The 16,701-nt window shown below is 45.5% G+C and overlaps 1 protein-coding gene across 1 annotated transcript in view; it reads right to left on the reverse strand.

The window, feature by feature from the left end:
• LAMTOR1 (late endosomal/lysosomal adaptor, MAPK and MTOR activator 1) overlaps positions 1–16,701 on the reverse strand; it is a 149,003-nt gene that overhangs the window by 77,894 nt on the left and 54,408 nt on the right. The window contains exon 2 of the mRNA XM_086933773.1: positions 13,761–13,903. Within this exon, the coding sequence (XP_086789899.1) occupies positions 13,761–13,903 (143 nt within the window). The remainder of the gene's footprint in view (positions 1–13,760; positions 13,904–16,701) is intronic.

The raw sequence follows: 16,701 nt of genomic DNA on the forward strand, positions 1-16,701 counted from the left end.
TGAGGGAAGTATAGATGAAATTTCTGAGTTAAATACGACCTCTTCACTTGTGACACCAAGCACTCCAAAGAGTGTGGACACGTCTAATATTACTACCCAGGGCTCTCCAAGAAGGGCAAATAGAAATAAAGTAAATACTGCCAAGAGGAAACGGGGAGGGGGTGTTCATAAAGGAAGACGTCCAAAGATAATGAAAACTTCAACTTTAAAAGCACCACTTAATGATAAAAATGAAGTGGTGGTTACTGAACCTATTATAAAATCATCAATGGCGTCGTCTACTACGTCCCACTTAACACTTCCCAATAACATAGCGGTCGACTTAACTGTTCCCTTGACCCAATTACCTACAGACTTTATCAACCAGATAGGACAACTAGTAAAGTGTTTAATTTTGCCTCTCCTCGAGAGGACAAGGTTAATTGGTGAAAAGTTAGAGAGATTTGAGCAATCTACCCTAGAAAAGTTTGAGATCTTAAATACACAGGTTGAGTGCATATCGAGAGATATTATGGCTGCAACAAATACTGAGAAGGCACCTACAGTACCAACCCCCCTACTGGCTTTGTCAGAAAAGGACATTTTTACCTCTATGTCCGTTAATGATACTAACCAGGCCACTACTGCTCCAATAAACGACCTGGCTGACCGCTGGAAGTCAGCCTAGCTTAGGAAAGGAGACTGAGATAAGCTCAAAAAGTGTAGAAAGTCAACCCAAGAGAGTTTCTTCTACAGATAAAGAGTCCACTAAGAAAGTGTATGAAAAATCCTCCCTAAAATGTATTGACTTGCCACTAGATTCTTCCCCGTACGTTGTAGTCCTAACTTGGGTCCCAGAACTAAATAATGGTAAAATAGAAACCTACCAAGAGCTGAAAAACAAAGTAACATTTCGGCTAAATAAGAATAGACCCCTCCCATGGCATATTAATGGGGAGGTTCTCTTTGTAAGAAGAGTAAGCTGGGTGGCGTATAGACCCAAGGACATACCTGGGGATTCTATTGTTGTCAATTTTAGGGACAGGAGAGTAGTGGGTCTCATCACTGACCAATATTTAGCGAAGGACTGGAGAGGCATTAATGCCTTTGATTTGAGTTATTTTTACTGCCGGTCCCACGCGATACAATTAACCGGTACCACCGTAAGAATGCAAGGAGTGGGGGAGCAGGAAATGTTTAAAAATAATTTTTCTGTCCCCACTTCTAATCGTTTTGCAGAGCTTTATGGGATGGAGGGAGTTGATTGACTTAGAGGTCAGAAAATAGAGTCATTAGCAATGAGGAAGGGACTGCTTGTTGAAGCAAACAGAGAAATTTCTAAGGAAAAAACCCATATAAGGGAATTAAATCTAAAATGCTACGAATTGGAAGACAGGTTGCCTAGGAATTGTGAGGGAGGGGACATTGACTTAAATATTAGTAAAATTGACGTGCCCATGGATATTGAACGGTTTGATATAAATATGGGCTGTGAGGACACCCAAATCGCTATAACCCTAGAAGAAGGTACCCGAATACCAGCCATGGTGGGTCTACTGCAGGACTGCATAATTCTAAATACCTTCCTACAGAAGCCGGTACATAATGCTGATAGTAACTCTATACGGCTATCAAGATTAGTCGAGGCTATAGGTATGGATGATAACAAGGCAAATATAAATATAGATGAGACACCTATTATACTAAGGTCCTGGAATATTGCCGGAATAAAAAAAAACCTGAGTGACCCTACCTGGCAGGAATACATGGATAGTGGTGATATTATAATAATAATAATAGACAGTTTATAAAGCGCCTGGTAACACCTTCCCGGTGTGTCCCCGCGCTAGAAAGGAAGAGCTAGACACTTTAGCATAGACTGCCCGCCCCGACGTGCCCCCTATAGCCTATACAGATGAGTTTTCAGTAATGCTCCAAACTTTACTTCCGCGCTCTCTAGTCTCATCTCCAGAGGGAGCTTATTCCAGCTGCGGGCAGCCATTACACTAAAGGAGCGCCCTCCCATTCTTGATTTATTAGCCCGCGGGACCACCAACTGGCCCGAGCGAAGAGCCCTCGAGGGTTCATATCTGCACACTAGGTTATCCAAATAAGAAGGGGCCCTCTTCCATACAATACGATGGCACATCAGGAGGCATTTATATTGGACTCTTTTCTTAGCCGGCAGCCAGTGCAGGGTGTCCAGAGCCAGACTGGAGGCCGCTCTCCTAGGTCGTCTCAGAACCAGACGTGCGGCCGAATTTTGTAGGACTGTAATAGCCCCAAGCTTTTCTCGGTGGCCCCCAGGAATAGCACATTCCCATAGTCCATCCGGGAAGTAACCAGCGCCTGAATCAAGGTCCGTCTGGCTGGCAGGGGGAGTAGGTCCAGCGTTTCATTCAGTGTTTTCAGAACACCAAAGCATTTACCGACTAGTCGTCGGATATGTCCCTCATTAGACAGGGTGGGATTAACCCACACCCCTAGGTTTTTTGCTTCCTCACATGGTACCGGGGTGGGACCCAGACATGGCGGCCACCACTCTGATGACCAACTAAGACTATCTCCACCCACTATCAACACCTCCGTTCTAGAGCCATTCAATTTTAAGCAGTGGGAGTCCATCCAATTAGCCAGAGCCTGCATACAGGCCTTAAAGTTGGATGCTGTTATTGCAGGGGCTTGGGACAGAGATAACAGCAGTTGGGTGTCGTCGGCATATGATACTAATTCCACTCCATACGCCTGAACGATCCTGGCCAGGGGGGCCATATATAGGTTAAATAAGGTGGGGCTCAGGGCAGAGCCCTGAGGCACCCCCTGGTCCAGTGCCATTTCAGAAGAGCGGGCAGACCCCAGTTGGACTTGGAAGAAACGGCCCGTGAGGAATGACTTTAGCCATCCCAGGGCAGCCCCGGTTACACCACCATCGCTAAGACACTGCAGCAAGATGAAGTGTGCGACAGTGTCAAAAGCGGCACTGAGATCAAGCATCACCAGTGCCATGGTGTGCCCAGCATCCGCTCCCTGTTTCAATGTTTCAGTGGCTCTCAGAAGGGCCGTCTCCGTCGAGAAGCCTGCCCGGAAGCCCGACTGAGAGGGGTGAAGAATCTCAGCCCTCTCCAGGTGATCCACCAGTGGACTATTTACGACCTTCTCTGCCACTTTGGCCGAATAGGGAAGCAGAGATATAGGTCTCAGATTTTCAAGAACCTCCATACCCACATTCGGCTTTTAATTGATTGGCAGGACAATAGCCTTCTTCCAGTCTGCCGGGAGCTGTTGGGAGGTGAAGGAAACTTGAAGCATCTGCCTAAGCAGGGGTTCAAGTACCTCCAAACCCTCAGCCAGTACCCTGGGAGGCGCGGGGAGCCTGATTTTACACTGCGGCAGATACTGCGAAGGTCTTCCGACGGGGGGATACCGAAGTGCTCCAATCTCACCGTCAACCCTCCCCGCCCCAGTGGTTCTATAAACTCAAGGCCACTAGCAGGTTGTTCAGAAAAGGAAGCATAAATATTCTTGACTTTCCCAGCAAAGAATTCAGCCACCCTGTTACACTCTGCCACCGAATCGGTAGACGGGGCGTTTAGGCTCGGTACCTGGGATATTTCTTTAAAAATTTTAAGTAACTCCTTCGCGGAGTGCTCTGCCTCTTCTATCCGCGTGTGGTAATATGCGGCCTTGGCCCCTCACACTTGCCTTTGATATTTCCTCATAGCTAACTTGTAGCCATCCTTACTCCCAGAGCAGGATGTCAGCCGCCAGCTGCGCTCCAGCCTCTTACACTCAGATTTAACCAGCTGTAACTCTGGAGTAAACCAGGGGGCGGTCCTGCTTCTTTTACTACAAGACTTAGAGCTGCTTAGTGGCGCCGTGGAGTTTAAGGCATGTAGAATGCGCTCATCAAGCTTAGAGATCGCACTCTCAATATCCGCGCCATCCAGCGGACCCCCGCTTAGTATACGCATATTAAATCTATTCTGGGAGAACTGCTTCCATTTGCGATACAATTTTTTTTTGTGTCAGCTATGTTCTTCTCATAGACTGGGCTAATTATCTCGAAGGGAACTAAATAGTGATCTGACCATGGAATCGGGATTGGGGTATCCACAGTCACACCATCCCAGCTAGCGAACACCGGATCTAATAGGTGACCGAGTGTATGAGTAGGGGAGTAGTTTTTCAGCTCAAGTTGAAGTTCCTGAAATTGCTGACGAAGGTCAGTGACATCTTTCAATTGAGTATCTTCTAAATGCATATTTATGTCACCTAAAACTAACAGTTTGCTCCGTCTAATAGCTAGGTGAGCGACGCCCTCAATGATACTAGACCTGAATTTCCGTAGCTGCCTGGGGGTCTATATAAGAGGATCCCGGATATAGAATCCTGTGGACTAAGCTTCAGATTGAACCTACCAGCTTCGCTACTGTCTATTTTAGTCTGGAGTAGAGTGCATTCAAATGGGGCCTTTACAATGATAGCAATACCCCCACCTCTTCCTCCTCCCCTGTCAATTCTGGCTATGGAATATCCTGGAGGGACCGCGTTGATAATGTCCGGGTCCAAGTGTTCGCCCAACCACGTCTCCGTTAGAAAAGAATGTCTAGCTTCTCATCCAACAGGAGATCCCATATTTGAATGCAGTGCTTACTCAGAGATCGACAGTTCAATAGTCCTCCTTTAACTCTCCGCCCATCAGCAAAGCCGGCGGGTTCCCTAATGCATTTGAAGGAGCAGTAGGGGCAATCATGAAGCGCAATCGCCTCCATAGATCGTCTGCAGGGGGTTTTTAGTGGTGGGCATAGGTCACGAAGCTCCTGACTATCATAGTGGATGGGGACTCGCCCAAAATGGGCAGGGATTATGGCCCCTAGCCCTGACCGGCCACGGATGGGCGCAGACGGGCTTAACTTCGGCGCAACTTCGGCGCGCCTTCGTCGCACCCGCTGCACGCGTCCGCTGCGCGGTCGCGGTCCCACACACATAAGTAGGCAGACTGCAATTAGGAGGGAGGGGCAGCTAGAGCGCTGACCTCCCTGCGTTGAGCCCGGACGTGCTGGGCTCCTCCTCACCCTCCGCAGCAAACGCCCACACTTGGCGCGGCGGAACGGGGCGGGAGTGCAGGAGGTTAGTGACCCCGGACTAGTATATCAGCCCCAGAAATCGTGCAGGTAAGTTAGCAAGCAACGCTGTAAGCGTAACAGTTAAAACACACAAGCAGGCGTTTCTATTGATTAAAAAGCGCTCTACATCAGCGCACACTACAATTTAAAAAATTCAATGCAGTATTAAAATGCTATTGATTAGCGTACAAGTGAAATGGCCAGTTAACACACAAGCGGAGGGAGCCTGCCACTGCCACCGGCCAGCTCTTCTGTTATACTGTTTCAAGAAACTTGGGCCATTGAAAGCCATTTTAAAATTGGCTTTAGATTGTTTAGTATACCTGCAACTAACAAAAATAAAGGGAGACCATCAGGAGGGCTGGTAACCTGGGTAAAGACTACACTGGGAATTAATTTTAAACAAATTGAGTCCAACAGCCCAGACATTTTAGCAGTGAGGTTTAAAGGACCCAATAAAAGAGTAGTCCGCATTTTTAATGTTTATAGCAGACTGATGGTGGCAAATAAAGAATCAGAGGTTATCGAACATCTAGATAGAATTCTCAATGCTCAACCAGAAAACCCTGATAATTATTGGAGGGGACTTTAATCGGAAATTCGAAGCAATAAAAGGTTTGGAAAAATTCTTCGAGTCAGAGGACACTGCTAATAGTATTCCAGGAATTGAAACTAGTGTAGCAGTTCCCTGTTCTGTAGCTGCAGCACAGATACTGAGATTTATTGCTGCTCATGGCCTGCGTGCTTGTAATGAATGACTCCCTTCAGATAGCCATAGTATGCAGACTTTTAAGCGAGGTAGTTGCAAAAGTCATTTGGACTATGTAATGGTCTCAATCCAACTTTGGCCGATGGTGATAGACTTTGTAGTGGAGGATCGTGCCGAGAGTGATCACTTCCCACTCAACTTGACTGTAACCTCAGCTCTGTTTAATCTGCACCCTTTGGGACAGACTTTTCGAAATTGTACAAATATCGACCCATTGCTTGCTAATAATCGTAGGTCGGTAAAATGGCAATCAGTACTGGGCAATGATGGTACCATTAGAAAAATCTACGAGCTAAAATGGAACTAATTGCGGCTGTAAAATGCAACAACGTCCTATTATTAAGGGAAAAGAGGAGAGTATATAAGGTGACCATTGCGAAGGCAAAGAAAGACTGAGATGATAATGTTTGGTCAGAATTATTGGAGACCTGTAAGACAAAAGACCAGGCATCATTTTGGAATTTAATTGCTAGAGGCACTAGAGAGAGAGCTCCCTGTAGAGATATGTTGCTAGATGCCAACACATGGGTCACACACTTTTCTAGCATATACTCTCCTATTGAAAACGAACCTACCATCGACTATGATAAGCTGGGACTAAATTGGAGTGGGATTACTCTGACCTTTACTATGGCTGAAACTATTGCAGCCATCAAGGCAACCAAACCTGGGAAGGCACCTGGACCAGATAGGATACCTGGCGATTTATGGAAGCATGAAAATATGCTATGGGCTCCATATAATAATTGCTTCTGTAACAAAATTTCAAAGGATGCCACAATTCCTGACACATGGCAGGGTGCTGAAATTGTTACCATTTTCAAAAAGGGGGACCGAATGAACCCAGCCTATTATAGACCCATTAGTTTAAAAGGTATATGCGCGCCAAGTATTAAGTAAACTGAGTACTTGGATTGATGAATTTGGAATTTTAACCAAGAACCAGGCAGGTTTTAGAGGGAAAATAAGCACTGTCGATCAAGTTTTTAGGTTTTTATGTATCATTTGAAAACATATTAAAATAAGGAGGGGCCATCTGTACGTGGCTTTTGTTGACCTCAGAGCAGCCTTCGATCTGGTCCCTAGGGGCACCCCGTGGTCGTGACAGAGACCAGGGTGTCCCTGGAGAAATATTAAAACAGATAGGCTGCATGAGGCCAACTACGCAAGGGTAAGATGGGGCCCAAATGGAGCAGTGACAGACCGCATTGCCATAGGAAGAGGTGTCAAGCAAGTTGGCGTGCTGGCACCAACATTGTTCTCCTTCTATGTCAATGACATACCGACCACCCTCTTGGGCTGCGAGCATGACTCTCCCAAGTTGGGTGGTGAGTATGTACCTGCACTGTTATTCGCAGATGATACTATATTAATTTTACAGACACCTAGAGGACTACAAAAACTACTTGATACCTTTCGATCATACTGTGATAATAAAGGATTGGAGATTAACTCGTCAAAAACTAAGTACATGGCGGTTAATCCAAATAAAAGTTTCTGAAAAACATTAACTATTAATAATGAATTGATCGAATTTGTGCACAGTTTTAACTATTTGGGAATTACTTTAGAAACCAAAATGAATTGGAAACCACACATTGATAAAAGTGCAACGATTTTAATTCAAAACCTAACCCCAATAGCCAAAAGACACAGGAGTAGCTATTCAAGAGTAATATCCCAGGTAGTAGAGCTATACAAATGTAAAGCCCAATCTGCAGCTTTGTACGGGGCAGAACTATGGGGTCATGCTGCTAAATGTGCCTTTAAGACAGAAGAAATCATTTTCTTTAGAAAAATGTTACCGCTCCCAGGGCGGACACCGCTGCTCCCACTTGCTATAAATTTGGATGTTCATCGCACTGATGACCATGCAGTCTTACGACCGCTGTTATATTGGGTTCGTCTGTGGTCGACAGATGAATTAGTAGACTACAGAGAAGCCCTAAAAGAAATTATGAAAATTAAAGATACAACACGGCTGACATGGTTGAATCACATAGAGGACTGGTTCATGAAACTTGGGCTTTATCATTATTGGACAGACCCTGAATGTCTGACTTTGAAATGTAAAAAGCTGCTAAAAGAAAGATACTGGGAGTCCCTTGGTAACTCCACTTTGCATAATCCGGAGCTAGGTACTTTAACCCTTAAGTATCTTAATACAAAATCAGAAAGCAGATTTGAATGTTGCATGGATGAAATCTCACCATCTGTAGCAAAGTCACTGTACCTAAAATTCCGCTTCGGCATATTGCAGATTAAAGCAAATACTGCGAAATGGGTGCCCAGCAAAGCCAACGAGGGAGATGAAGCCCCGGAAAAATGCGACTTGTGTACCCTAGGCACAAGGGAAAACGAGGCGCATGTCTTGTTCCTTTGTTCTGCATACACACACCAAAGAAACAAATGGATAAAACCTATCTGCCGACTCCTGGGATTTAGATATCTCAGTGAAGCCGAGACAGTTTTAAGAAGTGAAACTACACAATCCATTGTTTTTAGTGTAAGCAGATATCTACTTTCCGTGGGGATAGTACGAAGGAGAAAGGGTCTTAGACTCTAATCTATGAGGATATATTTCGATTATCTGTTTTATTGTATTTGTTGGAGCAAGGGGAGGGAGTATAAAAATTGGTGTCAGTACTATTTACAATTGGTATAGGCTAAGTAGTCCTATGATACAGTAGTAATTCCACTTATAATAATTATGTTCTAAATATGAATTTTTAAATTGTAAGATAAATGATTTTTATTATCCTCAATCGTTGAATGATTTATGAATGTATTTATGATTTTATTTACCCGAATACACTTGATTGATTTCTAAATAGCATTAATTAAGGGTGGAAAAAATGGGCATAGATTAGGCCCCCCTATATTTTGTCATTTAATATGTATTGAAAATGTGTATATCTTTTATGGTTTGTTTTTAACCGAAATAAAGAATAAAGAAAGAAAGACCCGGGCAAAGCCGCTGAAGAGCTCCCAGTGTGCTGCAAGTTAAATAAACAGGCCAATAGCCACAACTGCGCACTAGAGACCCATCTGCAGTGAGAGAAACTCATTAAAGAAAATAGGTTGTTACACGGTAGGTCTTCTTTAGTCTGTAGGCGCTAAGTGAAAGGGCCAGTCCTCATGGAAGGTTACAAATAAAGACAAAGCAGTACTAAGGAGGGACTAACAAGCCTAATAACGAATCAGAAGGCAGCATTTACGAAGGACAATGACACAAGCCAATGACAAATATGGGTGGAGAGTGGGCGGGGCTTCAAGTACATCCTCCAATACATCATGGCTCGCCTGAGCAGCGCATGCACTACCCAGGTTCAACCTAAACAGCTTAGTAGGTTACAAGGATGGGTTGCTAAACCTCATAGGAGGCAACAGACCCAGTGGCAAGAATAGGGTGATGGTAAGATAGAAGAGCGTGGATAGGGACCGCATACACAAGTGGGTAATCTGGATGAGTTGTACTGTTGAGGCACTCCCTTCAAATAAATCCATGGGACGGTGTCCTTTGGATGTCCTGGTCTGTTGGAGCTTTTGGTTAAAAAGGGGTTTGTCACACTCTTTTTGGGTAAACTCAACAGTACTGTATCCCTACAAGTTATCTTGACAAAATGATTTTACAAATTCTGTTGATTTATAATTGCAGGGCGATCTGCTTCCACCCATCTGTGCAGCTCTGTATTAAATTGCTGCCATGTACGCAGATCATCAGCCTCCCACTTCTGAGTCTTTTGGCCAACACTGAGTCGGGTCATTAAATGTGGTCTCATTTATGCTTGTTGGAATGGGGCAGGAGAACTAGCAGACAACTTGGGGGGGCCCTTTATGATCATGCTTGTCGTGCTTTGAATTGTTTGTGTGATGTGTTCCCAAACATGTTGTATTTTAATACATGTCCAAAACATGCACAAGAGATCCACTTTCTCTCTGCGACATCGTGGACAACTCCCTGGGAGGCTGTGAAATCTCATTCAGTCGGGCAGGCGTAAGGTATAGACGGGAAATGATTTTGTACTTGTACTGTGGCGGGGGTGTATTGCCGCCATTATTTTCCACTCCCATAAATCAAAGTCTCTTACCATGCTTCCTATACCGTCAGCAGATTATGTAATCTTTAAACTTGAGTCAGATATTCGCCCTCTTATTTTTGCCCTCTTCTATCGCCCTCCCGGTCAGAAGCCGGGCTTCCCCCATCAGTTTGGAAGTGTGGTGGCTGAGCTGGCAATAAATCACGCCAGTATCCTCATAATAGGCGACTTTAATTACTGGCCTAACGCCCAGCATGAAAGTGCCTCCTCCATGGAGTTTACGGACCTAAAAACAGGACTTAATTTTCTTGCGCATATCCACGCTCCTACTCATGTTAAGGGCCATTCCCTGGACCAACTGTGGTCCTTAAATCAGGACGTTGTAAGCATACAGATCTCTCCATGTGCCTGGCGGATCATTTCTTTATCTCTTTCATTCTGCCCATAATCCCAACTGTGAAAGCCTGCCCTTATAATCGCCCACAGGTTCGCAATTGGTGCCTGGTGGATCTTCCTTCGCTCTGCCTTTCGTTAACCACGACGACCCACTCACCTTTTGGGGTGGATGGCCTCCCCTGGTCTGTCCATGCTCAGGCAGACAATATTCATACCTGGCTGGCAGAAGCTCGCGATTCCTTTGCCCCACTACAGAGAATCAGGATTAAGCGCCCCCATGATGCCCAGGACTGGTTTTCCAAGGACTTACTGGATATGAAGCTGGCCCTTCGGCAAGCTGAGCGCAAGTGGAGGGTTGACTACTGCTCTCTTAAGAAGATAGTCTTCCTGACTACCCTGAGAGAATATAAAAATCAGCAATCCTTGCGGCCAAAACTACGTACTTTTCGCAAAACATTCTCAACTCCAACAAATCGAGGGAGATTTTCACCATAGTGGATGAACTCGTCAAACCTCATAGGATTACGATAACTTAACCCTCCTCTCAGCCTCTGTCATTCTCTCAACAATTATTTTGTTGAGAAGATAGCTCTAATCAAAGCAACCATTCCCAAACCCGATTTGGGAGTCGACATTGGTCGCTCTCCTATTAACTCCCTCTCACACCTGAAGTTCCCCCTGATCACAAAAGAGACGTTTCCCACACTCCTCTGTAGAGTTCGCTCAGGCTCTCCCTCAGACAGTTGCCCTGCCCACATTGCTCGCGAGATCTTCCTTAATTTTCCCGATGTGCCCCTTTCCCTGCGAAACAACTCCCTTGGACTGGGTGAGGTCCCTAGCCAATTTAAAATCGGCCATTGTAGCACCCATCCTTAAGAAACCTGGGGCAGACCCGGCGACCCTGAGCAATTTTCGACCAATTTCCCTGCTCCCCTTCCTAGGTAAATTACTAGAGGCCCATGTCTCCAGCTGCCTTGGCTCCTTCATAGAAAGCTCTCTGTTCCTGGACCAGCACCAGGCGGGATTCAGACCCCAGCATTCCACCGAGTCCTTCATGGTGGCAATCCATAACGAACTCAGAAAGGGGGCGGACCAAAACATCTCCCAGGCCCTAGTGCTCCTTGACTGGTCGGCGGCGTTCGACACCGTTGATCACTCCATCCTTATTCAGCGGGTCAAGAACGCCGGCATCAGGGGCACCCCGCTCAGGTGGCTTGGGTCATTTCTGCAAGACTGAAAGCAAGCGGTTCGGCTCGGCCCTTTTAGGTCTGAAGAGAAGGACCTTACTTGTGGGGTCCCATAAGGTTCAGCTCTCTCCCCCCTTATTATTTAATCTCTACACCCTTCCTTTGATTTCTATGCTAAGGGAGAAACCAGTGGTCATCTTCAATTATGTATGTATGTATGTATGTATGTATGTATGTATGTGTGTGTGTTCTTATATAGCGCTCGACTTATCCTAGGGCATCTCGGCGCTTGCCTTGGGAACCCGTCCTGGCTTTTCCCTGTGAGATAACCCGTACTGGGCATCCCAAGGTGAAAGCCAGGCATCCCGCCGCGGGGAGGCCGTTGTGGAGATTAAGCAAGCTAATGCCCAGAGTTGCAGAGTGTGAACTCGTGATTAGAGTGGGCACCGAAGCAAGAATTATCAAGTCCGTGGACAATTGGGCTCAAGACCCTGCCGCACCGGGAATTGAACCCTGGTCCCTGGTCTGACCTCTGCTTCAGGGTATGCCTCCTCTAACCAGTGAGCCACACTTCTCCACTTATGCGGATGACCTCCAGCTTATCTTTAATATCGATTCCTCCCCCGCCTCCATTGAAATCTTTCAGTCGACAATGATGACCATCAGCTGCTGGATGAATGCCAACCAGCTTAAGCTGAATCCAGATAAGACCGAGCTGGTGCTCACTGGACCCACGGGCAACCCATGGAACTCTAGCTTTTGGCCGCACACTCTGGGCTGTGCCCCCTATCCAGTGAGCTTGGTCAAGAGCCTGGGAGTTACCATTAGCAAAGACCTGTCCATGAAACATCAAATTAAATCTGTGATGTCGGTCTGTTTTTACCATCTACGCCGCATCAGAAAGATCAGCAGATTTCTCACCCATGATGCTTTGGTCCATGCTACGCTGGGACTAGTGGTTTCCCGCATGGATTATGCTAACTCACTACACGTAGGCATCCCTCTTTATCAGTCCCATCAACTGCAACTTGTTCAAAATCAAGCAGCCAGAATGGTCTTTCGGCAGCCAAAGACCAGTTCCGTCAAACTCCTTTTAAGGAGCTTGCACTGGCTTCCTGTAGTCCAGCGCAGTCTTTTTCAGGTGGGCTGCATTACTTACCTGGCCCTTGCCGACTAAGGCCCATCCTTCATTGCTTCCCTTCTCCCCAGATACATTCCCTCCCGAGTTCTCTGCTCGGCCGGCCTTAACTTGCTATCCTCATGTCCTTTCAGGCGGAAAAGGCTTGGGAGATTGAGATTTGCTTTCCAGGCCACGCATCTCTGGAACTCCCTCCCACCTGATCTCCGTCTCTTGCTCACCTACCATTCATTTAGGAGAGCCCTAAAGACGTGGTTGTTTTCGCAAGCCATGAATAAATTGTCCCTTCCGCAATCTGCTTTCTGTCTGTCCTAAAGCTCCAAGAAGCCGCTGGTGAACGTGCGCTGTACAAATGTTTTTTTCATACCATACTTAATTTAAACAGAGCTTTTTTTTACACTGTTTTAGGGTAAGCTAAAGCTTTACCCCATTCTTACTCTGGCAGGTCAGTGTTGAAATCTAGCTTCCAGATTGTTAGTCACAAAAGTCTGCTTTAGTAGTTTTAGTCAAGGCCCAATATAGCCTAGTTACCTAGGTTTCTTGGCGTTCCTGATGTCCAGGATGGCTTTGAGCACTGTGTGGGTCAGAGGAGGCAATGTGTATTTGGCAGATATTTGAGAATGTTTACAAGCACATTAAAGTGCATCAATTGCCCTGTTAAAATGGAGTGTTCCAGCTGAAGTGTTTTCAAGATGTGGTACAACGTGACCTTATAGAACCTGTGTGTGGTTAGGAGGGACTGAACTTCAGTGGCTCTGCAATGTTCCTTTAGGACTTACGACCAAAATGACAGCCTCTCCTGTCACAACACAGAGCATCAACAGAGTATCTGCAATCTTACTAATTGCCACTCTGATGGCATTTACTCTCACTCGGCACCGTTGTTTGCATGGATGCATCATTAAGTGCAGTTTGGCAGAACAGATTACACCAGTACTCCAGCTTACCTGTTGTCCTATACAAGTCATATCTACGTTGCTGAGCCGACTATTTGAGACATAAGTCATTTTGTGAAAACAAATCACTCTAAACAACTAAAATATCAAGAAACCTCTCGGAAAACTACACACCGGTATCCATTACCTACCACACTTCACCCCAAACCTTTTCATGCACTATACTTACAGTGCTGTTTTAGCAAGAATGGACGACAGCATAGCCTGTTCATCTGTGCGTGTTGCGGAAATGGTGTAGTTTTGCTCCGATCCGTTTGGAGCCTTGTTAAGTAAACTGGAATTGGGCAGCAGCGGCTTAGTTTCATCATGTTCCTGAGGAAAAGACAACCTTTTACTCAACGTATGCATTAAACATCATACAGCCATAACAAAATAAACAAATTTAAACACTACTCCACATAGCACAAGGAAACAGCCTGACGAAATACTGTCATGTAGCCTGGGGAATTTTCCTAACCACACCATAACAAAGGTATGCTCAGACTATAGAATGCTTGTCTTCCAATCACTTGCATCATCAGTAAAAAGCATTACATTTGTGTGCTTCATTGAGGGGTTGGTCAAATGTCCCAGCCCTAAGATCCAGGCTCCCAAGTGCTAGGCACTACTGAAAGTTAATTGCTCCCCTTCCAGCTGTTAACTAATCTATAGGGCCCAGCTGGGTCCGTCCAGGGAGGCAAAAGCCAGACCATGCCCCTGGAGGTGGGGAAATGCAGGGCAGGCCAGCTCCTCTTATCTCATTTACTCATATCCATTTTCCCATAGGTTTAGAGAGCTTGCCCTCCTCTGGCAATTCCAGTCAGGGATACGCTAGGTAGATATACTACTGGAAATAGGAGAACGCTCCTTTTCTATCAGTGCCTCCTCTATGTTAATCCGTGATAAGCAGGTAGGGATGGTGCAAGGGAATGTAAGCTGTGCCCCAAGCAATGCAGTCACTGAAAGCAAATAGAGCTTCCGGGCTCCTCCGCTTTAAGTTTCAATACAGAAGACGGATGCACGCTGTGCATATTATTGGTCATTCACATTTACATAAACAACAACTAAACTTGGGAAGCTCTCCCTCAGCACCCATGGGGGGGGGGGGGGAGCAAGGACTAGCTGGACTCGTCCATAGCACAATCTAGGTAGTGCGGAGAACAAGCCCAACTCACTCTTCACTCACTGATGGTTAACACTCACTCAACTTCAAAGTACTCTCTGGGCACCCATCAAATCCTTTATATAAACTGTCATGCAGTCTGCCTCACAAGACCTGGTTGCACGACAGCTCCTCAGCTGTCAGAGAACCTCCTTCTTTGGGGTCACAAGATCATCTTCAGAAACAGAGAAGTCAAGGTTAAATGAGGAGTAGCATTGTACACTCAACTGCTTTAACATTCCCACAAATGCCTTTTACAGCTTACCCAGTCTTCATATTCATACCTGGTCACTGTGCTTTTAATCTCTATAGTTTGTTCATCCTGGCACTGAACTATCGCCAACTTGGATACCACGAAATTTCCCTGGATGAATGCATGAAAACGAACTTCCAACTTTAGACCAAGTCAGGAAAATGGTTATCACAGGCGACTTTAACTAGTGGGTTGATAGGAAGAGTCCAAACCAGCTTTGGACTTCACTGAAAACATGGAGGCCTTAGACTTAACCAAAGCGTTGAGTGGAGCAGCACACAGTGGCAAACATGCCCTTGACTGAGATTTGACACAATACATCAGTCCAGCAGAAATAATAACATTTCCATTGTGATCAGGCACTATAGAAAATTCCTATGAACTTCTCGGCACTACCTTTAATGGTACAAGACTGAACTCCCCGGACCCAACAGGCCCCAGGGCACTAATAGACAACCTCCACCACAATACCTCCTCCAAATTCGACAAGCCAGCCCCAACCAAAATTAATCAGTCTAAGCAGGAGCTCAATAATGGTCCAGCAGGGAACTAGCTGATCAGAAACAGACGAAGACCAATCAGGAGAGCTAATGGAGTCTACTGAACTCATTTACACAAGACACCTAAAAACCTATTATAAAGCTAATAGAGCTAAAATGATATACTACTATACACATACTTATTCAGATCTTCTGTACCTACCAAGAGGTGTCATTCTAAGGCACCCTGAATAATAATCCTTGTGGAATCAAACACTCAAGGCCTACTGGAGTATTTAAAGCAAAGATCATAGACTTGTCACTCGGCCTATCCACCCACCCCCATTTCAATCCATCGTCTCCAACTTTAAATAGATGGAAAAGAAAGAACTAACAATGGGAAGAAAGATGAATGCGTCAAGTATACATGTCAAACTATGTCCTGCCACCTGCTTCAAACAATTTTTGGGGGATTTCTTCATTTTGAGAAATGGCTCTATTCTAAAGGGAGTAGATCCAACCTCTCTAAAACACAGCATTATCTTCTAAAGACATCAGGAGACCCGAAGAGTTAGGCAAACTACCACCCAATCTCCAATCTACCACATCCTAGCAGAAATATGCAAAGGGAAGTTGCTATACAAGTCCAAGATTACGCTGAACAGAATCATCTCCTCCACGACAACTTATTTGGATTCAGTTCAGCAATGGGCATGTATCAGGTGTTCCATGGGATGAAGGAAAGCATTCGGTTTATTAATAGAACTAACACAGAAATCCTAGTTTTCGTAATGACAGAACCAGTCTCCATACTCCTCGTCTGTCCCTGGGGACAATCAACACACTCATCCACATCACCAAAAGTTAAACAAGCATTTACAATGCAATGGTCTCGGCATTATTAAAGGTAGAGCTATTGGCATTGCTCATGATTTTTTATTTTTTTTAAATCAGAAATAAATGGCATTGTCATTTACATTGCCAATAGCTTAATCGTTAAATAAATGGCATTGTCATTTACAATGCCAATAGCTTAATCGCTCGCAAATTCATGACCTATTGCATTTACACCCACACAGAGCCACCCAATAAAGCCACCCACACACATACAGAGCCACACATACAGAGCCACCCACACAGAGCCACAGAGCCACCCACACAGAGCCACAGACAGAGCCGCGCACACAGACAGGCAGAGCCGCGCACACAGACAGGCAGAGCCGCGCACACAGACAGG

The sequence above is a fragment of the Lissotriton vulgaris genome, chromosome 8 (assembly GCF_964263255.1).
Source record: "Lissotriton vulgaris chromosome 8, aLisVul1.2, whole genome shotgun sequence".
NCBI lineage: Eukaryota > Metazoa > Chordata > Amphibia > Caudata > Salamandridae > Lissotriton > Lissotriton vulgaris.